This window comes from Pezoporus wallicus, unplaced genomic scaffold (genome assembly GCF_028554395.1).
Source record: "Pezoporus wallicus isolate ANWC-B61680 ecotype Strahan unplaced genomic scaffold, APGP_CSIRO_Pwel_v1 contig_3324, whole genome shotgun sequence".
Taxonomy (NCBI): Eukaryota; Metazoa; Chordata; class Aves; order Psittaciformes; family Psittacidae; genus Pezoporus; species Pezoporus wallicus.
In genome coordinates, this window is record NW_026643042.1 from 1151452 (window position 1) to 1178690 (window position 27239).

Consider the following 27239-nt stretch of genomic DNA (forward strand, 5'->3'; position numbering starts at 1 on the left):
TCAGATTCCTGAGTTGGTTTGATTTCTTTTGGTGTGTGTGGGGAAAACAAGAAGAGGAAGATGTTTCCAAGTGAAGACTGTTAGGAAAACGGAGCCCCCACACAGCCCCCCACATGCTGCATCCCACATCCATGTGCCTGACAGGAGTGCAGGTGCCTTGCAGTGTGCTTCATGCTTCTTGCTGGCCATGGCCTGCTCCAGGTGTGCAGCCGGGTGCTTCTGCCAGGACTGTTTCACGGGGTCTTAAGGACCTCCACCCTTATTCCTTCCAGTGAAGACAGCTTCTCTTCTGATGTCTGGATGTACAATCCTCTGGGCTCTCCCGGTGGCATGGGCCCACCCGTGCAGGGCAGAAGGTGCCTGGAGACGTGGTTCCTCACGCACTGGTCAGGGTGTGGAACACGAAATGTCACAAATGCCTGTTCCTACAAAGCAGCAAAGAGAACGGGAAGAGAACAAGCCTCGTCTAAGTGGTAGAAGGAACTCACTGAGCATTTATCTTGAGCAGTTTCATTCATAACTTGGCAGCGAGTGCTCCATGGGATAACAAGTTTAAAACACTTAGGATTTTTCTGGAAGAAACCTTCCCAGCAGAGAGGCGCAGGAGACTCCAGCTCCTGCTAATTTAACACGTTAGGAAAGGCAAAGGAAATAAATCTTTCCTCCAGCTCATAAGAAGTAGCCGAGCAGCCGGGGGGGGGGGGGGGAACACGACGACGACACACTGAAGTGGGGTGCTTGTCTAAAAAACCCCACAACTTCTCCCGCAGCTGCCGAGCCTCCTGCACTGGGGAAAGCTCACGGCCCTGTGCGGACCGCGGGCGGCTCGACCCGCCTGCGCGCTGTCTGCGCGGTGTCTGCGCACTGCAGGCCGGCCAAGGAGCCAGCACCGGTTGGGGGGGGTAAGAGGGATTTCGGGCGGCTGCGCGCGGTTCCGCGGCACTCCGCGCGGCGGCGGCGAGTCCGGTCCGCGGCTCAGCGGTCCGCGTTTTGCGGGTGGCCGCTGTATTTCCCGGGCCGTCCATGGCTCGGTGCTGTTGGCTCTCTCTCCGTCTGATCGGCGCAGGCTGCGCGGGGCTCCCTACGGGATCAGAGCGCTCCCCCGCCGGGACTCCACTCCTCACATCCTCCTGCTGGGACTCAGCTACATTTCCAGCCAAGCCTGGCTTTATTATGTGTGTCTGCACTGCAGCCCCAGCAGCAAGATCAGGAGGAGGAAAAGGAGCCAGGACAAAGAAAAGAGAGGGAGGCTGGCGAGAGCTAAAGAAAATAAAAACCCAGGGCAGCAGCGGCAGCAGCGGCAGCAATGAAGGCAGGAGCGGTGCCACCTTTCAGCGAATAATCCATGGAGGCAGCTAGCGGCCCCGGCATCGATGCAAAGAAGCACTTACCTTGTTCCGCGAAGTGCGTGCGTGCAGGGGAAGGCGGCAGCGAGCGCGGCCGGCCGCGGGGAGTACACCCGCCCGCCAGCCCAGCTCCAGCTCCGCGCCCGCACCGCGCCCGGCCGGCCGCCCCCCGGCCCCCGCGGCCAGCCTAAACAGGGACTCGCCGCCCTCCCCGGGCAGCGGCGGGGCGAGCAAGGGACAGAGACGGCCGGGGGCGAGCGGGCGGAGAGGGAGGGAGGGAACGAGGGAGGGAGGGGGTCGCCGAGCGCGGCCGGGGGAGGATTTAGGAAAATCGCAGCAACAAGGTCGCACCCCCGGAGCGCTGGGGCCGGGGCTCGTCGCGGGCTGAGACACTGAGTTCTCCCTGCGCGCCCTCCCCCACCCCAGCGCAGGGACCCGTGCAGGGCTCCGCGGCGCTTTTTCTCAGCTTTATTTTTTAATTTTATTACTATTATTCCAAAAGCGCGAGCCGGACTGAGAGCCGCAGGGCGCCTGCAAACTTTAAAGACAACAAAAAAGCGGGTGGGGGCGCGGGCCGGGCTCGCTGTGCGTCCGTAGAGTTTGCACACCCGAGGGGGGGAAGGAAGGGAAAAGCCCAAAACAACAAAGGAAAAAAAAATTGTAACTGTTGCGCCTGTGATTTTATATATTTTTTCTCTTCCTTTTTTTTTTTTTTTTCCTTTTTCCCCGTTGGGGGGAAGGTGTCCAAGGGGATATAGAAAGAGTAGTTGAACTTGCCGCATTGCAACAGGCAAAAGAAGTGAGAAAAAAAATCAAATAATTGATCCCGCTGCTGCCGCTTCGCCTCGCAAAGTTTGGAGGTGGGGGGGTGGGAAGAGGGAAACAGAGAAAACGCAGGGAAAGGAAGGGAAGGCAGGGACAGGAGGAAGACGAGAAGAAGGAGGACGAGCTCCGGCGCCCGGACATGTCCAGGAGGAAGCAAGCCAAGCCCCGCTCGGTGAAAGGTAAGACATCCTCCGCCGGCCCACGGGCAGCAGCCGCCGCCGCCGCCGCCTCCGCCGCCTCGTCGCGGCCAATCAGGGCCGGGTCCCGGCTTGGCGGGGATTGCAAATCGCCCCCCAGTACGGGCCGGTGGTGGCGGAGCTGCCCCCGTGAATGCAGGATGCCCCGCGTGGGGAGCGCTGCCTGTACCGCCCGGTTCGGGGGGGGTGCCAGTGTGGGTACCGCGGTGCCGGCCGAGACTCGCTGGCGACACGTGTCGCGATAATTGCTGGAAGAAGCCGGTAGCATCGTTGAGGCGGGGAGGGAGGAAAGTTTGGCGATGATGCTCGGTGAGGCAGGCGCATCAGCGGGCTGGGGAAGGGGGAAACGGAGCCTACCCGTGTTTTAGCCGGTTAGCTTGGAATTAATGTTTCTTTATGATTGGGAATAGGAGAGCCATCTGTTTCCTCCTGCTGTCCAATGTGCGTAAGGGTGGTGAAAGAAGGGGAGAATTAAAACCAATTTGATAGATCGGGGTTGAAAACTTGCTTTGGCTTGAAGAAATGATAGCCAGATTTAGGAAAAGCTGCATGAATAAAGATTAAACATGAAACTTCACATGTTCTTCATCATCCACAGCGAAGGGATGTTTAAATCCTTCTGTTTACCTCCATAAGAAAACAACTGCTGGTGAAACGTAAAAGGAGGGCCGGGACCAGCCCCACGCCGTACTGCATGCCTTGCCAGCTTTTTAACTTTAAAGTGACTGGGTGCGAAATGGAAGGCGTGATTTTGGAAGCCTTTCGCTCCCAGCCATGAGGAGGTTAGCTGGTGTTGGGTAAGGTTTTATTGTCCTCTGCACAAAGCAGAAGTCACAAACTCAGTGGTCCGGGGGCTTTGTTGTGGAAGCACAAAAGGATCATCACTTCGGATGCCCAAAAGATGAAAAAAAAGTCCGAAGTGTTCGTAATTAAATAACTTGCGGGTGGACAAAATTAGCGAGCGGTTAATGGACCAGCTAAAGGACAAATTGAAACCCCATCCACGGCTATTTTAGATTATTTGTGAAATATCCGCTGTCTGGCAGATGATTGCAATGTAAATCATACGTGCTTCAAATGTTTTTGAAGTTTTTGTAAAGTCAGTCCTTCATCTTTATACGAAACCCTTCATCTAACGGTACGGTTCAGCATTGTGCTATGGGGCAGGTTTGCAGCATGGCGGTGTGACCCTCCGCAATCCTGGACAATCTCTGCCAAAGGAGCTACTTCAGTAACTAGTAGATGAATGTTACAGTCTGTGGGCAGAAGAAAGGGCAGAACTGGAGCTATTTCTAGGGGATGCTCTGAAATACATTGTTTAAAATGAAAAGAGCCGCAGTCTGAGAGCAGCGGAGCAGGCCTTGGGTCATGACTTCCATCGGGTGAGGGGATCATGTTTAGTGGCCAGGCCTCTGGAGTTTAAAATATTTTTCTGTGCTAAAGTGTCACATTTAACATTCAGGAAATAGTTCTATGCCAGTGAAAACCGTGTTTGATCTAGAAGCGCAGTTAGTAATCATTGACATCTTGTGCCATAATAACATTAGGTATTTACCGTTTATCAGGCAGTTGTTTTCTACCTCATTACTTTTCAGGCAGCAATATCCCTTGCAAGTAGTTGATACTTCATAATGAAATTCTTATCCTAATTCTGATACAGAACCGAGCGCTATTTACAGGAACATGTTTAAGAATCGGAGCAGGTAACTTACTGGCAAGTCATAGCTAAGAAGCATTATCCCTGTAATGTAGAAATATCTAGAAGGTCTTTGCACAGTGAGCTGGGGGAAGCCCAGCTGTTAAAAAATTCTAAATATTTTGGTAGTCTCTAGGCACAGAAAAATGTGTTTTCAGCTTCAGCATAAACTGGCTGTAAATTACAGGTCTTAACATGAGCTGACTAAACAAGGAGTCTGTGGAATGAGCTGAATCTGGATGAAATTTTGGATAATAGGAGGCAACTCATCTGTGTATGCAGGATAAACAATTTCTGCCTTTCTTTATATTTATCCATATCATCTGCTTTTAAAAAGTCTGTCATATACATTTTGTGGTCTAGGGAGCTGGCAACACAGTAGATTGCCACAGTACACGTTTCCATGGAAATAATTGAGATGTAATAAATAAAGGCACTCTGAGGTCACAGGTTTCCCAATTCAACTGAGAAGAAAACAAGCAAAAATTATGTGGATATACATGTAGCATTTAAGACTTAAAATAATTTACTGTTTTTTCTCTTTTCGTGTATTTATTTCACTTTGTATAGCAGCTTTGCTATTTATTAACCACTACTGAGATTTGGGCATCCTTTTTCATTCACAGTCAGTGTGTGTGCCTGTGATGAAAGGGGTTATTCTGCATGCAAAAGGCAAGTTGCCTGCACATTAACGGGGAGCAATGCTGACTTTAAAGAAGTGACCGACTTTGGCAGAAGTACCAAACGTTGACAACGCATATGTCAGCAGGGCTGCAGGGCATGTGGCCCCGTGCTGTATTTTCAGGCCTGGCAGAAACTTGCAGGAATTCCTGCAGCTGTAACTCCAGCAGTAGCCGTGGACTTTCCCCTGATGTGGGATTTATGATTTGCAATACAATACTCTGATTTGTTTTGACCATTAGTTTGTTCAAACTTGAAAATACTAACCCTGTGGCTGGTGACTGGGGACAAAGTTCTACTTGGCTTGAAGGAAGGTTGTTTCAGATCAACGAGGATAGGGTGAAAGTAGGAGGGGTTGAGTCTTTGTTGGCTTACAAAATACATGCTTCACTGACAGTGTGGTGGTAGCGGTGATGGAGTAAAACACTGGCCTGCTCTGAAGCTTTACTCCACATCACAGTTGAAGCCTGTGAAAGTAATTTTCCTCGGCCCAGACCCTGCTCTTGCCCTGCTGCCAGTAACCGCACCTGCAGAGGGTTTTTCCAGTTGTCTGTAAGGAAGAGTTGTACCTTACTCTGTGCATTAAAACAATGTGGTCCTGAACCCCAGTACCATAACATGGTTGTGGACATAAAACACATTGTCTCCGCACTGCAAGTGATGGGGAGTGATGTCAATACCAACATCCTTAAAAGTTTGCTGTGTGCTGCCAGCTTTGGGGAGCACGCCGTTGGCTGTGGTGGCTGAAAAGGGCAGACGTTCTTCTCCCCTGTTGATTAAAGTGGGACTTCTCATGCTATAACTTGGGGCCTTTGGAAGCTGTTCTGGAAAGTGAATTGCTGAGGTGCTGGTAACAGTAACTGGTAGGTTTCCAGCTCCATGTAATTGTAATTGAGGAATTACTCCACTGCAGTTTGTGGGGACTGAGCTGGTGTTGGCACAAGGTTTTAAGCATCAGGTACCCTTTGGTTGCTGAATTTGACAGTTCTGCAAATTGCTGTCAGCTTGCAAGGGTATTTTGTGCATAAACGTGCTAGCTGGTAATCAGACTGTTTTGCAAAAGAATGCACTAATTAAGCCTAGATTTGTTATCCTACTTGAAGTTGCAGAATCGCTGTCATATTTTTCTGCTTTCAGTTGGCAAAAAATGCTGATAGAAACTTTTGATTCACACCCTACCTGCCTCATTTGTGTCAGTCAAGAAGAGAAAAGGGGGGTTGGTTGCTACTTTGTTATCTGCAAAGTAAATAAAAATACTTCAACCATTTGCTGAGTTCCAATTAGTTGATTGCTATGAATGATCTTCTTTAAAGGAATGCTGTTTTACCTATCTGCTCATACAAAGGTTTGATTTTGAATGTCTTGTGAAAAGCATTCTCTTTGTCTTGATTGATGTCAAGAATAAAAGCGTGATGGTAATATCCCTTTGAAAGCTATTGTATTGTCAGCTCTGGCTGACAGCAGGAGGCCCTCCTAGTGCTATAGATTAGCGCTGTGAAAACACTGACATTTTCTTTGTTATATTGCTGTTGTTCTGCTTGCAAAGTCAATTATACAATGTCGGAGCTCAGTTACAGAGTTGACTGTGGAAGTAACAATGTCTTTCATACTTGTCTTAAAGATATAATTTTCCTTTTTTTTCCCAGTTGATAGAGAAGAACCTGCAGGTACTGGAGCAGTACATTCTACAAATTAAATTTTGACAAGTATAATCATAATTGCCAAATACAAGAGACTTGTGCTATTATCCTTTAATTTTACAGTTCATTCAAGTTGCAGTGGAATCTTATTGATACAGTGAAAGCAGCAGCTAAAATTGATAAAACTCATATCAAATAAGATTACGGTCTTGATTGTTCTTTATCAAGTGTAGCTTTTGGGGGATTAGGAATAATTGGAGATGTTGGTGTTTCATTGTGGGGCTGGTGCCCTGAGAGCATTTGAATCCGTGCAGTATTCTGAGCACTACCTTCAGGGATTAGCCCGCAGTTTTTAATTTTTGCTGTGTATTTTGCTACAAGTCTAGCAGTGTTCTCCCTTGAACTCCACAAGTCCCATTTTCCTTCCTTTCCCTCCCCCGGTATGCCTTTCTGGATGGGATCTGGGTGGTATTTAACTGGTTTTACTGATTGAAACTCCTGCCTGTGTGCAAACACCTTTTAATTGTGGCCTGTTCCCATCGGTCTTGGCGAATAAAATGAATAAATGTGGCACAAAATTGAAAAGAGTGGGAAAGGTAACGCAAAAGGCTTAAATACGAATAGGGAGAAAATAGAAATCTCATGTTTTTTTTGGTGATGCTATGTCTAAAGCCATCAATGAAAAACAACTGCCATGTAACAGTAGTGGCTCTTGGAGAAGGCCGCCTATTTTTATTCATCTGAAATATTTGTGTACAATCAGTGCAAGTTAAAGCCCATCATTCACTGCTAAATTGCTTCAGATGACATGTGCAAAAAAATAATCAGAGCGCTCTTGTTAGGATGTTAATTGTAGGATTTCTAAATTACTATTATAAACTAATAGAGTAACAAAAGATTCTACAGTTACCAGTAATTTGTCAGGATTTATTTTGTTTTTCTTCAATAATTGAAAATTAATGTCTTGAAGTGAAAGCAGATGTTCATGCCATCCTCTGAATTGGATATAAAAATGATGTTTTGTAGATGCTTTAAGCTTGTTTAAATACAAACGGCTTTATCATAGATGAGGCTTTGGCTTGGTTTATCTACTGTTTGATGCCAAATTAACTTATAGGTTAAATCTGGGTAAGTGGCTTCAGCCTGGTTAAATGAACTAAGCCAAGTGCTTGGGGTGGCACTCAATGATCGGTTCTTACAGGAAATGTATTAATAAACCTTCCTCACCTGCTAGCTCTGTGAATGATGATACTTTCTCCTACTGTAGAATTAACATTTACTTCTATTTTGATAAATGCACTCTGGACTGTTTACTCAGTTATTTTTACTGAACTAGTTAATTTATATCTTCGCTCCCAATTGCAGTTTGTGAAATTTGAAAAATGTAAACAACGTTTGTTTCTTTAACAAAGAAACAATCTCGGTCTCATGTGTTAGCCTGTAATCTCTGAAAGATAATAAATTTCTTTATGTATTGTAATATTTTGTTAAACAAAAGATTATTAATTACCCACAATAATTGAACTGTCTTAGAAAAATGCCTACATCAACCCCTCATGGCTCTATCAGTATTTTCCTTAAATGCCTCTGAAAAAAAGGATGGCTATTATGTTCCCTTCTATCTTAGTAAATGCTTTGGAGTAATGAAATACTTAAAATATAAAACCTATTACAGACTCCTGCTAAATCTTGACCAACATATACAATGGAGGGTCTCGTTCTGGTGCATGTGTTGGTGGATGTGGGCTCTAAGGGTGAGGCTGGGAGCTGGAGCCAAGTGAGGACCAGCTCTGAGCTCTCACGTAGCTCATGCATCTATTCAATGTACATTTAGAGCCCAGAAACAGATTCTTGTGCATTTTCTTTTCTGATGTCCATTAGTAAATGCAGAGAAGCTAGTTCCTTGGTCTCTTAGACAAATAAGGTGATGTGAGTTTTAAGCAGTACATCTTCTTGACAACTCCTAGATGTATATGTATGTGCAGCAGTGAATTATAGTGGTTTATTGGAGTCGCTTTATTCTAGGGAGTAGAAGGATGTGCAGAGACTAAATGGTCTCCTGTGACATTTCCAGCTACAGAAGGCTTGAGATTCGACCTCTTGCAATGGTTTGTTTTCTAAAATGCAAACAAAGGGACCCGATGGGGTTGGAAACTGGGTGATGCCGTTTGGAACAGGCTCACAAATCTCACTGCAGTACAGACAATTGGCGTATGGCATTAGCTTTCCACCCTATGACTTATTTCAGATAGCACTGCAATACCCATCTGAATCTAGCGATAAGTAGCTTCATTATATTGTTTGCGTTTGCTTAGAAAGAGAACCTTTTCCTTTCTAGCCACAGATTAGGCAACAGAAGGACCAATTTGCAGAGCTTGTAAATGCCACTTGTTAATCATATGCAGTACAATTATTAATTTTTTTTCTTTTCCCCCTTGGATGCATTAAGTCAACTTTTTAGCTTTTTATGTAATTGAAATTTGCCCTTTTGTTACCTGGGCATGAATTATTTTTGAAATGTTGTCATTACCTGCCCTGCTGTGAGGTTTATCTCTTCTGTTCATCCTAATTAAATAAAACATACTGTTGTTCACCAGTCTCGTGTTGAAGCGAATTACCTGCCTGAAGGCTCGTGCTGATGTCGGCCACGCTTGTTGCAGCAGCAGACACCGTTGACTAACACATTTACTTTTAGATTTTCATTTCAAAGGGCTCAGTTTGTGCAGTGTGACAGGTGAATCGTGAACGCTTTACAGGACTTTCAAGAGCTGAACAAACAGTAAAGGACTTATTGCTACCAGAGAGTGGCAAGTACAAATGTAAGGCAGCCTTTGTGGCAGAGGAGTGTTTCCTTTGCTGGATAAAGGACACTCAGAAGACCTGAAGGGCTCACTTGGGTATGATGGAGTTAAAATAATCTCAGTTGTGGTCTCATTTAAACCCACCCTACCTGCATGTTCTCCTGGGCAATTTCTAGTGGGGTTGATCTTGGCACTCTTTGTAGCATCACCCGCGGTTGTGTTCTCCTTGAGTCTGGGACTGATAACGAAGGCTGCTTCAGTAGTGTAGCAGTTGGAGTTCCTTTACACAGAAGTTATTTCCAGTTCGTATTAGAGAAAGTAAACAATGCATTTGGGTTTTAAAGCAAAGCACAGGGAAAGGTCCCTGCTTGTAGAGAAACAGTCTGTTTAAGCCTCTGATAGCACTACAGAGAACACACTGCTCTGTAGAACACTGGTGAAATCCTGTTACGAGTAAAGTACAAGAGTTAACAAGTCGCTATGCTCCAGTCTCTAATGGCTCTTGTTAGGCTCTGGAGGTTTGGTCAAATATGGCCTAATTCTGCTTTCCAAATATTAAAAAAAAATTACACAGAGGGCAAAAAGACAAGTCCTTAATATGCATATCCTGGGAAAATCTTAAACCAGTATTTTTACCCTCTCCAGTCTCAAGGCTAATCAAAATTCCTTTGTTTCCACATCCACCATTAAAATACATGCCTCTCTTGGTCGTCTGCTGACTGTACAAGTTTAACCACTCAATTGAGCAGACTTGCAAAAGCTGTTACAGAGTTTAACATTTGCCTACAGGTATTTTAGAGATGGGAGTGAAGCTCCAGACAGTCTCTAACAGTACTGGTACTTAAATTAGCAGCTCTGCTCATTTCTTGGTGGTCCTCACATGGCTGAGAAGAGGTTTTTCTGGGTTACCATTGAGGCAGGTTAGCCAAGCCTTCACCTGGTGATGACTTCTAGAACGCACTTCACATAGCAGTGGGCTGAGTGATGATGAAGATAATGTTGACAGAGACACACTTGCTATGCTCTTTGAAAAGAAGGTGTTTAGAGTGGTGCGGAGATGAAGGGCTTCCCTGGGTGAGCATCTGGGACTCGCTTTTGCAGTTTCTGGGGTGAGTGCGATTTTCTGTCTTGACACTAGCTGGAGTTGGATTGGATGTTTAAATGTAAGCCAGCAGCGTAAGTCCAAGCTCCCTGGAATGTGCTGGAGAACTAATGGTGTTAATTGAGATGCTTGTTGATGTTGGAGGACTGTGGGTAGCCATAAGCTTATATCAGGCATTGAGTGAAATTTGTGTCTTGTTTTGGTGGTAGTGCTTCTTATTGATTTTAGTGATGATAGAACTTTATTCTCATTTCTTGTGCTGCAATTGAAAGAACAAGAGAAGCAAAGACATTTGATAGAAATAGTCACTTGGCATCCAAAGCTGCAGAAGACATCTCCTTCTTCTTCTGTGAGATTGCTGCTGGAGGGGTTTCTAGGAAGAGCAGTGAGAAGGTTCAAAGCACAGAGGATGCAGTGTTGCTGTAGGAGTTCCCCAGTGGCGCTGCAGGAAACCCAAGAGGCCTGGATGGTGTTTAACATCTGTTAATGTGGGCAGGTACAGATTCATGTCAGCAAAAGTGACTGTGATTCTGCATTCTGTCACTCTCCTGTCCCAAAAATTAGAAAACTAAAAGGAGGTAGAGAAAACACATGGTAGAAGGATGAGCTTAATACGTTGAGAAGCACAAACGCTAAACAGAGAAATATGTAAATAAAATAGGAAAACTGGGAAGTCTGTTGCTGGCATTTGAGTATGGAGGGTGCGTGATAATTAGATGGAAGGTTTTGGCACAGAGGTTTACTTACCTGGAGCTGCATCCATATTATTTTTAATTTTGAGTTTAAGAAGACTGAGTAGAAGGAGCAGATCTGAAAAGTGACTCCAGTTCCATGGAAAAGGGTATGATTAAGCATAAGCAGAAAAGAAAACATTAGAAGTGTAAAACACCTAAATAAGGTAGCTTTTCTGCTCTTACAGAATCCTAGAATTGTTTAGGCTGGAAAAGCCCTCTAAGATCACTGAGTTCAACCATTAACCCAACACTTTCAAGTCCACCAATAAACGATGTACCCAGGTGCCACATCTACACATCTTTCAAGTACCTCCAACAATGGTGACCACCACTTCCCTGGGCAGCCTGTTCCAGTGCTTGACAACAGTGACAATGCTTTCCTGTCTGAAGGAGTTTATTTGTTGTAGTTTATAGTTGTTTTCTGTTCAGTATAATTAAACTTGAGGAGGACTGTGATTGCAGTCATTAGTTCTGGGAGTATCAAGTATTTTCTAGTCATGACAGAATCTGCACATGATCATGACAGAGTCTGAACTTCACTTGTGAGGACTCCTGATTATTGAGGGTTTTGGAGGTCACAGTGGTAACTGGAAAAAGTAGACTTTGAATGCTTCGTATGTGAATGCACGCAAATACATGTCATCTGTGATGTGAGTTCACATGCACGTGAAAGAGGTCTAAGAAACAGGTAGTATCTTTTGTTAGACCAACTGACATGGTTGCAAAATGCAAGGAAGTTTTTCTGATTCACAAACCTGCCTCCTGTTTTGAAAAAAGCAGAAGCCTTATGGCTATTTTGCTCAACAGGTAAATTAATGCAGCTTTGCTTTAATTCAGTTATTCAAGCTCTTACTCAAATGCCTCGTGCTTCATTAGATTACTCACATGAGTAAGGATAAACTGGATTATATAGTAATGCCAAGCTTGCATATTATTTATTGCTGAATTCTGTGGATGCATTTCAGTTGGGAAGTTTGCTTGTGGCCTCCTTTATTTCTAGGAAAATGGCATGCCTTGCCCTTCATGTTTTCTTTGCTTTTACTGACCAGACTGTTCCCCCAGAGGGCATGTGGGATGTGGCAGAGTGTTGAAAACACTGGGATAGAGAGATAGAAAAGGAAGGTTGTGTGTGAATTGCACCTTATTTATGTTTATGCTGGATTTCTGTGGCAGAAATGATGTGTTTCTGGCAGTGATACTTTGTAGGGAATGTTGTAGGCAGCTCTGGGTAAGAGAGTTGCTACCTTGAGATGATTTTTTTTTTTACAGAAAAAGAAGTACTTTCAGTATAATTCTGAACATCCTTTAGGAGTATGGTACAATATATTATTAGCCATTTAAAAATGAAACTGAGTGCTTGCCTTTGCATCTCATACTGAGTCTCCCCTAATGCTCGTGTATGAGTCTACTAATGTGATTCCCCTCATTTGAAGGGTGTTTTCTTTCCTAATTTCTTTCCTGCTTGATAACAGATAAGTGAGATTTGTTTTAAAGCTCCCATTTGGTTTATTTTGATTACTATTTTTGGTCTTAGATAAACCCTCAACAGAGAGCTTCTGTTTTTATTCTTCTTGATATAAGTAAATTCAGTAATGAATCCAAATTTAGAGGTGAGGGTCTGTAGAAAAAAACAAACCAAAAGCCACTCCTGGGAGGTGCTTGGCAGCTCTGTGGTGTGACTGGCTTCCACTGCACCCAGTGCACTCGCGGAGCCGCAGGCAGGAGCTGCCTGGCCCTGCATGCAGAGCCCTGCCTGCAGAGCTGCCAGGCTGCACAACTGAGTGTCCCTGGGTGCTTCAGAGACATGGGGGGACAAACCCCCTGCTTCTGGCAGAAAGATGCTTCTTCAGTGATGGGGCTGCTGGTGGTGTGCAGGCGGGTCTCCCATGAGCAGGGTTTGCTGGGTGCTCTGACACACAGCAGGAATTCACCCAAAGACCAAATGCACATTTTCATGAAGAGCTCTCTCTGCTATGATTTTTCCTCCTTGCCAGTGGCTCTGTATTCAAAATGTGGCTCCAAAGAAGATGCATAGAAAAATGAGCTTTTAATTTGTCACCTGCTGCTGAACCACCCTGTTCTCCTTGAGATGCCAAGTTGTAAATGAGGTTTTTGTATCCCCAGACATGGCCATCCAAGAAATATTCTGTGTTGTAGCTGTCAATGGCAAAGCTGAAGACATCAGGCTGGTGGCTTAAAACCTGCTGCCGTCTGATTGGCATGAGCAAAGGTAATGCAGCACAAAACTTGAGCAGACAAAAAGGCAGGTAGAGAAACTGTTGTCTCCAGAGGCTTGGGAGGTCCTGGACGCCCCCAGAGCAGGGACTGCTGCAAGCTGTCTGGCAGTGCTGAGGAAAAAGGGAGCAAAATTGTTTTCTTTGTGCAGTCATTCAGGGTGCAGTTGGAAAACCGCCTTTAATTTAACTCTTAAAAAATGCAGAGTTGGTTCTACAGATTTTGTTTTTGTGGAGAATAGTGTCTTGTCTGGCCACATGTCCTAAGGCGTCTTCCACTGTGTGTATTTGTTCTGAGCATGGGGGACAGCAGGTATCCCAGCTGACAAATATAGCTTGTCTCCTAGCAAACCTCAAACCACCTAATGGAAGCTTACCTTGAGCTAGAAATCAAGAGCTCTGATTTTTACTCAGTGATGGTGGGTTGTATTAAAACTAGCCCAACTGTGGGACCATGAGGGAAACTGGCTGTTCCCCGGGCCCTCTGCTCAGGAGACCAGCTGCTGCTGTTATTGTTGCCTTGGCCAGGTAGACAAATGGCTGTCGTTGAAGCAAATCCTCGAATCTGTTGTGAAGGATGCAGAACCACCCAAGTGCAGCCTGAAGAAGTTCACTGAAAGTGATGAAGAATAGACTCAAGATGCATAACTGCTTGCTGTGCTCTCCTGCTCTTGTGACAATTGTGTCCTGGTGGAGATGTGAGCTGTGGAATGCTCTGTGGTGTCCCACTGGGTGCTGCTTCTCATCACTCTCTAGATAGGGATCCCCCCCGAGCTGGCAGCCATGCTTCAAAATCAATGCAAAGCAGAGAGAGTTTGTTCATTCATGCTGTGCCAGTGTCTTTCACTGCTCCAGTGCTGGTAGAAGTTGCTGGCAGTAGCCTTGTATGGGGCAGCATTGCTGGGGAACAATTTTCTTCTCTGTTCTAAATTAGTGGAAATAGTGTCATTAAGAAGTTGGATTATGTACCTCAAGAAAAAGGAAGATTTGTTTTTCTGCTCCTAGCTTGCACCATAGGCTGTGTCACCATGTGTCACCAAGTGGGTGCTCCTGCTAATCCTGGCACTTAAATGCTAGCTAGTCCTTTGGCAGGTGCTGATCTGTCTCCCATGCTTGGATGACAGGAGAGATGATGGTAAATCCCACCTCTTTTTGCTACTGTACGCAGGCTGGTTTCTAATGCCTGAAGTTTGACTATGGTTGACCCAAGTACTGCTGTGTCCCGTAACCTCATGCGTAGGCTGGCCTGTGTTTCTGGAGTCATAAGGTACTGACAACTTTGTGAAGGACAAAGCCTCTGCTGCCCAAAGCACCTGGCGTCCTTGGGCCCTCCCAGCTGGTGGCTGGCCTGGCCTCTAGTGTGGCAATGGCTTGTGCTTGTTTGCATTTTATTTCTGATCTGGCAAATTTTGATGGCTTTCCCTGCTGGGAAGGACTATCTCTCCCCCCACCCCCATCTGCTTATTTTTAGTCATAGGACGTAAATGTTTGCCAAGAAAAAATAAAACAACAAAGAAAACACCTAAAGCAATGTCAACTTTGTACCTTTCCTTGCTCTTAAACAGAAAGTTTAATTGTGTTAACTACTGATGTGGGTTTTTTAGTAGCAGCTGTGATTCGGTGTTAAACCAATGGTACATCAAAGAATAAAATGTGTGTGTGTGGGTTTTCTTGTGTGCTTTCCTAGTTATTATTAATCTTGTTCTGATTTGGGGAAAACATTGTGGTGTGAAAATATGAGGAAATGTCTCATAAAGGAATAAAAAAAAGAGCTTTAAATAGCTTGTGCAGTAGCATTGGTTGGGCTGCAGTCTGGGCTCTCGAACAACTTTACTTTAAAATAATAATAAAAAAAAAAGCTTTAAATCTTATAAATATTTTGTGTCTCTTTCTGTCTCTTTTGCAATTCTTAACATACATTTTCTGTTCTGCTGTTAACTCCCAGATGCAGAATTCCTAAGTTTGGGCTAATAGAAAATTTGGAGGATTCTTCATTATCTGAACCTCTTGAGAAATACCAAATATGTTCCAGTAATTGTGGTGTAGTACAACAGGGAGTCACACTGGCAGTTTGTTGGAAAGGGTTTTTCCTGTAGTTATGAAAACCATACAACTATTAAAATCCCCAAAACTGAAACCTTTGGGATTACTCATATACTTACAGTTAAGCGCATGCCTAAAGGTAGGTCTATTCAGCATGCCATTTCTGACTTGTGTTTTGAATCCTAGCTTGAGAATATCAGGGGAAAAAAACTACTCCTCAATCACTTCAGTCTTGTGCAGCCTTTTAATTCTGTGCTTACATGGCTGTAGCATGCTGGGCTGTGGCTCACACCCAGGTTTGCTGTAAAGCAGGTTATTGATAATAAAGAATGAAAAGTTTGCAACATAGTTGAATACTCAGGCTGTTAGAAGAGGCTCAGGGTCAGATGTCTTCCCTCCTGCCTTCTCTTCTGCTTCTGCCACAGCTCCCTGTGAATGCACATGAATCACTTAATTTTATATTTCCTTCTCTCTGTCAGTATTTTCCATCTTGGTTGCATGCAAGGAGGGTGTAACATTTGTCCCTTGTGAATTTATTAAATGCTGAGAGATTCTGGATAGGTAAAAGTGAAATGGAACACCGATATTACAGTTCAGGTCATAATATTTGGGTTTGCTTTGTGGTGGTTTCATCTTCCCTATTCCAGAAGTTGTTTTATGGAATAGAATTAACAAGGAAAACTAGAAAGTGATGCTTGCTTTATGGCTGCAGTGTTGGGACTTTTGTCCTTGCCAAGCAATCTCTTACTGAGAAGGTGTTGGTTGCCTTGCTCTTCTGTCTCCAAAGCAGCAACAGTAACAGCTCTCTGTATTTCTTAGTTTTTATTTTGAAAGCTTCCTTTTATTAAATACTTATTCTGTGTGTGATTTTCTCTTGGAAAATACTGGCATGTGCCTCTACACGTATTGATATATCACCCTAAGGAGTTAAGTTAGCACACCTATCCTTGTGAAATAAAATGCATTTTGTGTCTTTGTCTAAACAATTTATTTTGAGCCAGAATTTGGAAATATGCATGTTGTAGAGTATAACTAATACAAAAATATTTTTGTTGTGCTTCTTTACAGAAAATTCATTTGCACAAATATCAATATGTGGAAGAATTTGATTTTGAAAGCAGTCCCATCCACTTTGTACAAAAACACAATGGAGCACGTAAACTCGCTTTAGACATGACTTATTCTACTGTGTCCCATTAATTGATGTTTACACAGTGCTTTGAAAACGTAAAGCGCTATATAAGTGCTTATTATTGCTACATTATTATTATTCTCTCTCTTGAAAAAAAACCCTCTAGGGAGAGGGCGACTTGCTTTGCATTTCATCTGTAGTGCAGATCCCACAAGAAATATACCCATTTGTTTTGGTTTTTACATTCTGCTCTCCCCACTTCCACCCTTCTGGAAAAAGTAAGTATTGTGTTTAGAGATTACAGAGCTCTTAGTCTATGCTTGGTAACTACACCAATGAGAACATTATTTGAAGACATATAAAAATCTTAAAATAGCTTCTTATTCCAATCTGTGCAATAAAATTGAATTGCTGCTCTGGCCTCAGCCCCTGCTCTCTGTGGGTGCTGTGGAGGCAACTTGGCCAGCCTGGGCACCAAGGGACGAGCAGGAGCTGGTGACGATGCCTTTTGTTGGGTGCTCCTGCCGCGCCTGTCTGCCTGCGTGGGCCCAAGGACAAAAACCGCTGAGTGAAGGGAGCATGGGGACAGTGCCAACAAAGCCTTAGAAGAATTTCCTTCCTATACAGAAGGAGAACTACAAGTTTTTCTGCTGTATCAGAACTATTGTTTTTCCTGGTAAAGATATATTCATCAATCCCTTATCTCCTTTACACTCTTTTGACAGCAGCCTGTATCACTGCAGGAGAACAAGATTTCAGTTTAAGTTATTTTAACCCTCTGTATCCCTTGAATCTTTATCATCAGAAGGACTTCCAGTGGGCAATGTTAACTGTTTGCATCCTGAAATTTGAGAGCAACTCCCTGTGCCTCTGCCTTATATATGGTGTACATATATATATGGTATATACATATATATATACACACACATATATATGGTATACATATGGTATACATACTGTGCTATATATGGTATACATACGGTATTATTGTTGAGGCACAACAATAATACCATGGCTGATGAAATTGGAGTTATTTTGCCTGGGTACTTCTAGACTTGCATTGTCATAAGCTAGGGAAGCAGTAAACATAGCCTTCTCTGAGTACGGTGAGGAGCATTTCACCCTTCTTGTAGTTTTACATTTGTTATGCTACTCTCCAGTGCTCTGGTCCCTGCCTGGCCCCATGCTGGGCTCCCCATGGTGCAACAGCTCTACTTCCAGCATTCTCTGTGTGTTGCTGCTGTTGGCTGTGTTTTGGGAAGAAGTATGGAGGAAACTGAAAGAGACCTTGAAAAATGTAAGGCATGGGAGAGCCTGAAGGTGATGTTTATTAGAGAGCATAACATGACTTAGATTTATCACTGGATTTGAGTGTTGGTTACCTTACCACTGCCTAGTTGCCAGCAGAAATGGGGACTTATGCAGCCAGCTTTACCTATGTGTGCGTGTGTGGTTGTTCAGCCTGAGCTGGTATCCCCTAGCTGTGGCAGGGGGTGGTGGTCACTGATAGCTGTGGTCTCAAACCTACAAGCAATGGCAAAGTGAAAGAAGGGGAAACCCCTGGAATTGGTTGGAGAGCCACTGAACAGCCTATGGAGGGGAGTCCTGCAGCCCATGGTAGTGGGGACACACTGGCAGGTTGGGCCAGTCTTGGTTGCGCTCAGAGCTCCCTTTATTCATTTGAGGTGATTAATAGTTCAGCTGTGTGGATGCCCATATTTCCAGAGGTTTTCTAAATCAAAGCTGAAATTTAAGTGTGGTCTGATAGCTTAAACCTATGTATTAGGTTACCATTTTATAATGGGTTCATTGGCCTTGTCAACGCAGCTTGGATTCTTTAGTTTCAGAGAGCACCAGGCTGTGGGGAGGTGCAGGACACGAACAGGGCTGGCATTGGCCGGGAGGAGCAATGGGTGGGAAGCACTTTGTCCCACAGGTTGCATCCCTCCCAAAGCTTCCAGTCTTGAAAACTGGCCATCGACAGGTTTTCTTCTGTGCTCAGTGCCCAGGGACATTGTGGTGGTGGGGAGGCAGTGGGACAGGATGGGACAGCCTTGCAGCCCTTCCTGCTTTGTCCTTTCTTGATAGCAATTAATTTGGGCATGGAAAAGTGTTAAATTTTATAGACTGGAAGTTGAAATTGAGAATAAAAACCAGTTCACTTGGGCACTCCAATGGCAGATGAATGGCCAGACACAGAGCCTGAGGCAGCAGTGTGTGCATGTATTGATATGGTTAGAATGGACAAAAGAATTCCACCACTTCTATTGCTCTTTCAGTCCGAGCCTGCCAAGTCTGTAGAAACCTGCTCAGTGAGAGCAACTTGTTACTGAAACCCAGCTTGAGGCAATGCCCAGCACAACCCCTGTCTAGTGGAGGGTGCTTGCCACCCTGCTGAAGACACAGTGTGACTGGGGAAACTTCAGAGAGATCAAATCTATCTACTGTGCTTTAGTAGAGGTAGCTTACCTGCAGTGGGAGTGAAAGGCATCAGACCTGTGTGCTTGTCAGGTTTCCTTGTCAGTGCTTGTCCCTTCCCCCTGGGGTGTCATTTTCTACTTGTGTTTTAATAACAGACACACCAAAATGGAAGTTGAGGTGGCAGTCATTGCCTTGGGGCAGCCTAATGGAATGGTGTGGATGTCACCGGTTCCTCAGTGTCCCCATACCTCCGTAGAGTACAGGGGATGGCCCTAAACACATGCAGGCACAAAGATGCTCCAGAAACAGAACCTGTTTGCGCAGAGGGAAGGGAGAGCGAGTGAATACCCTGTGGAAAATACAGCTCAGCTGCCTGTGCTGGCCACTGATCCCGGGCCGTGATCACCACACGTGGCCATGCCCCGGAGGCCGTGGGGCAGCAGGCTGGCTCCCGGCAGCCCCCACGGCGTGTGGTACGAACAGCCCGCGGCTGGGCAGATGGCTCCCTCCCGGCCACAGGGCTCCGCTCTTGAGGGAGCGAGCCCCGCTGAGACTGCAACAACAGCAACCCGGGAGCCGGGCAGATGGTCTACTGGCGGCCGCCAGCATAATTGCATCAGCTGGTTACTGCTGCAGCCAGCAGAGCCTCCTATTTGCACCATTCTGAAATGAGCCCCAGTTGTTTTTTTTCCTCCCCTTCTTCTTTTCCTTCCCAGCCTTGTTTAAATTTATGTATTTCTGTGAGGTGGGGTGAGGCTGAGGGGCAGCCATCTGCCAGAGGTGTCCACGATGGGGTTGGAGGAGCCTCCAGCAGCCGTGCACAGACAGACACCTGAACGGGTGAGGGGACTGCAGTGGCCTCCTGTGCTGCCTGTCGCTCTGGGCTTGAACAGTGCTGCAAAGAGAAGAGCTGCACCAGTATGACCCTTTCCAGCCCCGGTGGTGCGCTGCAGTCTCAGTCCGTATGCGATATGCCTGCCAGCCTCCACCTAAATTGCTCCACGTACCTGAGCGGCAGCCCCCTGGAGCACACCAGCCCAAGGTCTGAATAATACAGCAAAGTCCCTCGGGTCTGTCTGTCTGCCTTCCCCTCCCTGGGTCGCACCTCAGAGCTGCTGCTGCTGCAGGAGGGCTGTTGAGATGTCTGCTGGCGGTTGCTGGCTCGCCTGCCACCCTCGCTCCTCCTCGGGCTCTGGATACGTAGACAAAAGATCTGCCTGTTCCTATGGGGTCTGGTCTGTTCATGGGGATTGCTGACAGGTGCAGGCTCCAATGGCTTTCTAAGCCACAGAGCATTTATGGAGGGTAGGCAAAGCTCCCTTGGGGATGGAGATCTCCCTGTGAACTGTCCCCCCAGCTGGTTCCCGAGTTCCTCAGTGCATCTCGCTCTGGGCTCAGTGGGGAAGGGGCAGGAGCGATGAAGTGGTGCGTGCTGTTTGCTCTGATTTGAGCTCTCAGCATGGCACAGGTAGTTGCAGTAGGGCTGATCTCAACTTGCTGCTGACCCCGAGGTCTTGTAATCCCTAATAGTAGTAGGATTAGATTTTGTCCAGCCAAGTCCTCCTTTCCTTTTCCTTTTCATTTTTTTTCTCCATGCAATACTTTCTGCCCCAGCTAACACACAGTCTGCCTCCTGCCTCAACCCTTGCCTGCTTACTCCAGCTTCCAAGAAAGACTTGCCCTTCTTTTGAGAGAAGATTGTCAACCTGGCACTCCCTCTGTGCTGTTCTCCATGTCCCTTCACCCCTTTCTGTGCACAGATTGGTTTTGCTGTTGTGAGCCTGTTTCTGCCCCTGCCTCTCATTAGGCAGGTGAGATTTCTCACCGCGCTTTCAGGGTACACAACTGATTTCTGTGATGTTAATTTTGAGGCTTTGATTTGCACCCATCTATCAGACTTTTCCACTGACATAACTTCTGCAAAACTTCCCGAGTTCAGTGCCTGTGGTGTGACAGTGCTAGTCCTGAGCTTCCCATTACAGTTTCCAAGAGGGATGGGACATATGGATGAACTAACTGTTCTTAAAGCCCTGGATAAAGTCTACATTTATAATCAGAGAGGGACTGTCCAAACTCTGCACAGCTTCAGTCACTGCAGCAGTGGATTTGATTAGTGATGTGATGATACCAATATGAGAATGTTATGTTGCCGAATTCTGTGAAAGTCTCTTTATCTGCCATAAGCTCCAAATGTGCAGCTTCTGGTGTTTAACCAAAACTTTGCAAATCTCCCACCAGGCTCTTGAGGATCAGTTCTTGTGTAGCCTTATTTTTCCTTTAGAAATTGTAGGTGTGGTAATTATATGTACTTTTGAAAGCTCTAACTATGCCTTATTTAAACTTCTGCAAACATTTTTGTGAGGCCAATTAAATGCCTGCAGAAGAAAACGATCAAAAAATGAAATGGGGAAATGTGCATTTACCCAGAGAGAGCTCACTAGCCAAGCAAAATGTTATGTTAGCCCAACAAATGGGTTATTCAAGCAAAGTTCTACCAAGACAAACATAAGAGAGTCAAGGGTAAGTGAGTTTTGAAGCAATATGGGATGAAGCAATATGACCCTCTCAAGTTCAGTTATCAAGACTGCACAGGTTGAGAAGATGAGGCTGACTTGAAAGATCCGCCTGAAAATGGCATCAGAAAGATCTGAAAATGGCATCAGAAAGATCTGAAAAAAGCAGTCTAAGCTCAATTTTTCAAGCACTCTCCCCAAAATTCAGTATGGGGACTGAATCTGAACCTCTGTGCCACTAGATTCTTTCATTTGCACTTACTTACTTGAGTATTGCAGAAGAAGTCAGTAACAATGAAGTGAGTGCAGCTCATACCCTCTGAAGGCAGAGGCAGGTTATTTTCTCCTTCGGTCACGTGTGCCTGCCTGTGGGAAGAAACCAGCCCTGTAGGGATGAGTGGCTCCTGGCTGTTCCTACAGTGCTGGGCCCTTGTCCCAGCATGGCCATGGGGTCAGAGCATGGCATGGTGCAGTGTCCAGCCCTCGGTGTCCCTAGGGAGACGGCAGTGCCCAGTGAGTGGGACATGCAGGCAGGCCCAGGGTGTTGTGTCAGCGCAGAGGGGTTTCAAGAGGAGCAGCACAAATGCAGTCACAGGTGTAACACCTTAGTGACTGGGATTCAAGGAACTGATTGTGCTGCACTGATTTTAATTCCCATTTACTTTCCATCAAAGTTAGAAACAAAACTTATACGTAACTGGATTGAGCCCAGTATGCTTGCAATCTCTGCTGCTGCTGATGGTCAAAAGCAATATTCTGTTTCTAATTTGAGAAGGACTTTAAAAAAAAAACACAACACGTTTAAAACAAGAGGAAACTGTCACATCCTGAGTGACATCCTGTGTGCTACAGCAGAGTTCTTGCTGCTCAGTGATCAGAATTTCAGCCAAGGGAATAAAATCCAATCCATGTAAAAATGTATTTGCTTTGTGGAACTCTTGTAGTATTGCACAAGCTATTTTCTGATGGTAAAATGCAAATCTAAAATCTATATCCAAGTGAATAAAAAGATTTAATTAAATTAGTTGTCTGGAGGAAATACAGAGGACAGTGAGTTATTGATTTGATTTTAGTAAATTTGTTTTAATATGCAAGATTACATTTTTAATAGTTTAAATTATCAGTGTTTCACAGTGCAGTTAATTATTTCTCAAATTGCATATTGTTCAAGACTGCTAATTTGATATCTGCGGCTGCCTGACATGCATTCTGCCATTCACAGTGCCTGTGACTCATAGGGAGCTTGCGGCTGCCTGGGCTGTCCAGCCCCAGTAGGCACCTTTGGGTGCTGCCAGTTTTGATTTACATCTATTTGGCTTCGTGTTGTTCCCAGAGGGTCTGGCAAATGCCTGTCCTGGGCAGCTCTGCCGCTGCCTATGCTGGGGGTTCAACATGGAGCCACAGTGCGAGCCCCGAGCATCGCCTAAGGGAAGGCAGCAAACTTCCTGCCTGTTCCACCCGGGAGCAGGGTGATGTTTTGGCAGCCATCTGCTGCCCCCAGCTTCCCTGGCCTGGAGAGACTCCAAGAGTGACCGGTGGGGAGGAAGGCAGCAGTTTGCTGCCCTGCCCGCCTGTAAGGGTGGTGAGGCTGGCAGGGTGGCTGCCCAGGTGGGCAGTGTTGGTACATAGTGGCACACAATGCGTTGTTATCTTCGTACACTGCAGGGGAAAGATCCACCCAGCAGCCTCATCTGCCCAGTCCTGTGTGGTGAGAGAGGCCAAGGTGGCGGAGAGGGAACAAATGGGAGTTCTGGTATCTTGGCAAATGCTGCGTAACCTACAAAACATGCCCTCCCTCATGCCAAGCTCTGCCCCAGAGACAGGGAGAGGTTCTTAGTCCAAGCTGTGCCCATAGTGCGTGGCTGCTGGGTGTAAAGCAAAGACAACCTTGCTCATCCATGGCCATTCCCACTTTTCACTGTGGCCTCAGCTGCTCACAGCACCCCTGCACATAGGCTTGGTTGGGCTGGAAGCACAGCGGGGGGGCGGGGGGGTGTTCTTACTTCCCAAACGCAGGTGAACATGAGAAACCAAAGGTGTTGATTTAAACAACGCTGACCTAAAATGAACAAGTTTTAATAGGGTAGTAACATGTAGCATGTTTTACTAACTGCCTATTAGTGCTTGGTACTGCTGGAACCTGACATGCTGGCTTTGGCTGTGGCAGGGGTGTTCACAACCATGGGTATAAGAGTGGCCTTCAGCATCTCTGAGTGACCCTTGCCAGAGGAAGGAGAGGCACCATCTAAAATTAATCCAGCTCTGCCCATGTGTCAGGGGGTGATTTACTCCCATCCTTAGTATTTGGAAGTCAAACTTAATGAAAATAAGTAAGCGATGTTGAATCCTCTCCTTAGCTAATTTATCAGCTTTTAAGTCTGAATATATGCATTAAGGTATGTATTTGTGTTGCTGCTGGAAAGTTGGCAGTGTAGTTAGTTTTTCTGTTTTATACTCAACATTAAACTGTTGTAATGCTTTAAAACACCTGGAGAACACAAACCAGTCTTTTAGAAACATGCTTAATAACTCTGTTTAGTGAGATAAAAAGAGCAATAAAAGGGATATCTCCTTGAGCAAACCCCAGACATGTCTGTAAGTACATCCTGCTTCCAAGTGCCTGGTCGAAGACAGCACTGAAATAACATATGTTAGGAAACTAATACCCTGAATGGTTAGCACCAGAAATATGAATGTGGGGGATAAATTTAGCTGTGATGGCAATTTTGTTCTCTTAAGATATGGTGAAAATAATCAGTTAAAGCTTCGACATCTAAAAATGGTTCATCCCATCTGTGCATGCATGTTCACTGTAGCCCTTGAGCATCTTTGTCCTTTTCTCACCTTGCGTCAGACACATGGACAAATGCAGGAGCATTGCTCAGGAGTGATAAGGTTCCATGGGAATGGGTAGATGAAGGGGTGCTATGAAGGGTATGTCTTTCTCCTCTGGTTTCTGTGTTGTAAATCACCAAGACCTCTCTCCAAAAATTCAGTTCTCACTCATGTTTCTCCCTTCTCATAGTGCAGCCACTGTGCTGTGGATAAGAATGGATAAAGAATATTTAGCAGCTAGCGTTCCCTTTTCTTGTCAAACACACAAATGTTAGATGTAATTAAATGAAAAATAACTTTTATGAAGAGCTAGGTAGGCATCCAGAAAGTGAAGGACTTCAGGATTAAGCTCATGGTAAAGTGTGAACGATGGAGCAATCACTGGGGCTTTTTTCTTTCTTTAGCAATGAATCTCTTGTTAGGTTGAGTTACTCTCTCAGCATTGTATTTTCTCAATGGCATCCTTCAGGCAGGACCTGCTTCTGTAAAGGAGCTATGTGTCCCCGGGGAGCAAATATCAGCCATGTGTCCTGTGGGTGGTGGCTGTTGGGGCACCTCACCCGTGGCCCAGAGATCCTGTGCTCCAGAAACCACCACAAGCAGGAGGTCAGCACCCACCACCGGGGAGCAGGCGAAGGTCTGTAAATGGTTATGTGCTGCCTTCTCCTCTGTGGGCGCTTAGGGAAAGCTGAAATCAGCCTAATGAGGGTGGGCAACCAGGAGCCACTTCTGGGAAGCAGTGGGAGGATCCAAGCTGGTAAACGATTTCAACAGGATAAACACATCACTTTCTATCAGTCTCTTCTCATTTGGGAGCAGGCCTGTCTTTTCTTCCCTCAATTAAGCTCAATTATGCGTAGAAAGACAAAATCCATGCATTTCCTCTTTAAAGTTACAGAATAAGAATTAGTTGAATAGGTAGGCTCTTATTTTTCCTGTCTGTCCTGTGGGACATTTTCAGAAAAACTTTAGTAATGTATGCATAAGCAGCTTTCCAACTCGCTGGTAAATGATTTTACTTTCTTAGCTCTCAATTTTTATTAGATTTGAATTTTTGTTCTCATTTCGGTGCATGAAAGTGCAAAAGGCTGCTTTGAAACTATACCCTTTTTGGCAAGTGTGAAATAAATGATACCCAACCCCTATTAGGTTAAAAATGAAATGATCTGTTGTACGTATGTGAATTGGACTCCAAGGTTTAGGAAATTGTAGAGTGGCAGGAGGTGATGGGGTAAATTGTTGGAGACTAATTCCATGCTCTGTATTTAAAATTCAGTATTTTGTGAGCATGTGGATCCTATAGCTTGATTGAAGCTGTACACTGTACTCTGTGAATGAAGAGTTAGAGTTAATAGCTGGGGTGAACCAAGATGTTTCAAGCTTCACTTTTTGCAACAGTCAAGTTGAAATTCTCCTAAATTACTGCAAGGGTTGCATGATATTTTTTCTTTCTTGTCACATTACAGTGATGTTGCCACCCTCCCTCCCAGTGGCGATGTTGAATCTTTCATAAGAGAAAGATCGTTATGTGTAATCAGGCAATTTAAACAAATGATCTCTTAGCTCAAGGAGACATACACTATAATATAAAGTTGCTGAAATGAAAAGCTGTTGCTCCAAACACATCATACTGTATTTTTGTGTTATTAAAAGCTCTCTTGTTTTGGATCAGAAAATGGCTCTGGCTGTCAGAAGTTTGGGGTTTTTTGCTGATCACTAACCTGTTGGCTGGTGCTTTGATGACAGCACAACAGTGACGGGGGTTAGGGAGTATTAATCTGTCTTATACCCAGTCGAAGTTTAAATGATGTTAACTAGCTTCCTTGGAATAATGAGATACTATAAGCCCAAACCCAGATATATGTCAGCACACTTAAGGGAAAAATCTGCAGCTAATGACACTTCAGAAGGTGTTACTACCTACAAGGCCAGTTGTGACTGGTTATTTCCAGGCAGTGCAGACACACGAGGCACGTGGAAGGTGATCCTTTGCTGCTGATGAAGTAAAGGGTTTATTTAAAAGGTATCACTTAAACTACAGATTTGGAAACACGATAGGTTGGTTTCTTTTCATGTACCTATTGTTTGAGGGGGAAAAACCCCAAAGTATGCCTTAAAAGTGTTTTCCATGGATAGTCTGTGGCCAACTTCAAGCTCATTCCTGCAGTCGTCTGCAGGACTGGCTGTGGTGGGACATCCAAGATGTGGGGAGGAAAGGGTGAGGCTGGAAAGGAGGAAGTGGGAGTGAGCTGATTTACCTCCTGCCACTCCTGGAGTTGCTTTTGAAATTCTCCCTTCCCCTCTTGGCCCTTTCAGAGTGCAGGTTACATTTCTGTGGTAGCCAGTGAACATTTGGGCTGTCCATCATTACCCTGGTGCCTCTTCTGTGATCTCGTTACTTCCATGTAAATAAGTGATGAGTCTGATTAGAAGAGAAGGCTTTGCTCCAAACTGCACTGACTCAAACAGCCCAGAAATAGACTTTTTAAATCTCCAAGTTCAGCAGAGTGGGTGGAAGTGTGGTATTTTAGGAGACTGATTTGTGATTTTGAACAGCATCTATCATATAAACACAGATAGGGGGTGGGGAATCAACCGTGTGTTAACTTATTTAAAATGCAAGCAATTTTATTTTATTTTTTTTTTTTTAATGAATGACTGTAGGCCATTTTAACAGAGCAGGAGATTTCCTTTTTCCTCTCAAGGTTTAAAGAATCATAGCAAGCTTCAGCTCTTTCATGTGTTCTGCACTCTGGAAAGATGAACAGAAATGTCCAGACTTGAGCACAGTATCTGCTGCAGTTCCTGCCTCAACAGGAGCCACTTTTATTTGAAAGTCAGTTAGTAAGTCTGTCAAAAAAAAAAACCAAAACCCAGAAAACCCCAAACCTGACTTTTAAGTAAGACATAAGATGATATATAACATTAAATACCTTAAGTTCTCAAGCTTCATAGTCTTTCATATGTTGTAGCTATTGGTGGGCAGAGAGGAGGCTGTTATCAGTGTGAGCAGTCAGAAATTCTGACATGTGCTGCCTT

At 44.9% G+C, this 27239-nt stretch overlaps 1 protein-coding gene across 4 annotated transcripts in view; it reads left to right on the forward strand.

The window, feature by feature from the left end:
• The first annotated feature begins 2231 nt into the window (after positions 1-2231).
• ZNF423 (zinc finger protein 423) overlaps positions 2232-27239 on the forward strand; it is a 234453-nt gene continuing 209445 nt past the window's right edge. For all 4 annotated transcript variants that reach the window (XR_008970512.1, XM_057396537.1, XM_057396534.1 and 1 more), the window contains exon 1: positions 2232-2350. Coding sequence is in view for 3 of the 4 variants with exons in the window: in XM_057396537.1 (XP_057252520.1) it covers positions 2311-2350 (40 nt within the window). In the remaining variant the exon portion in view is untranslated. The remainder of the gene's footprint in view (positions 2351-27239) is intronic.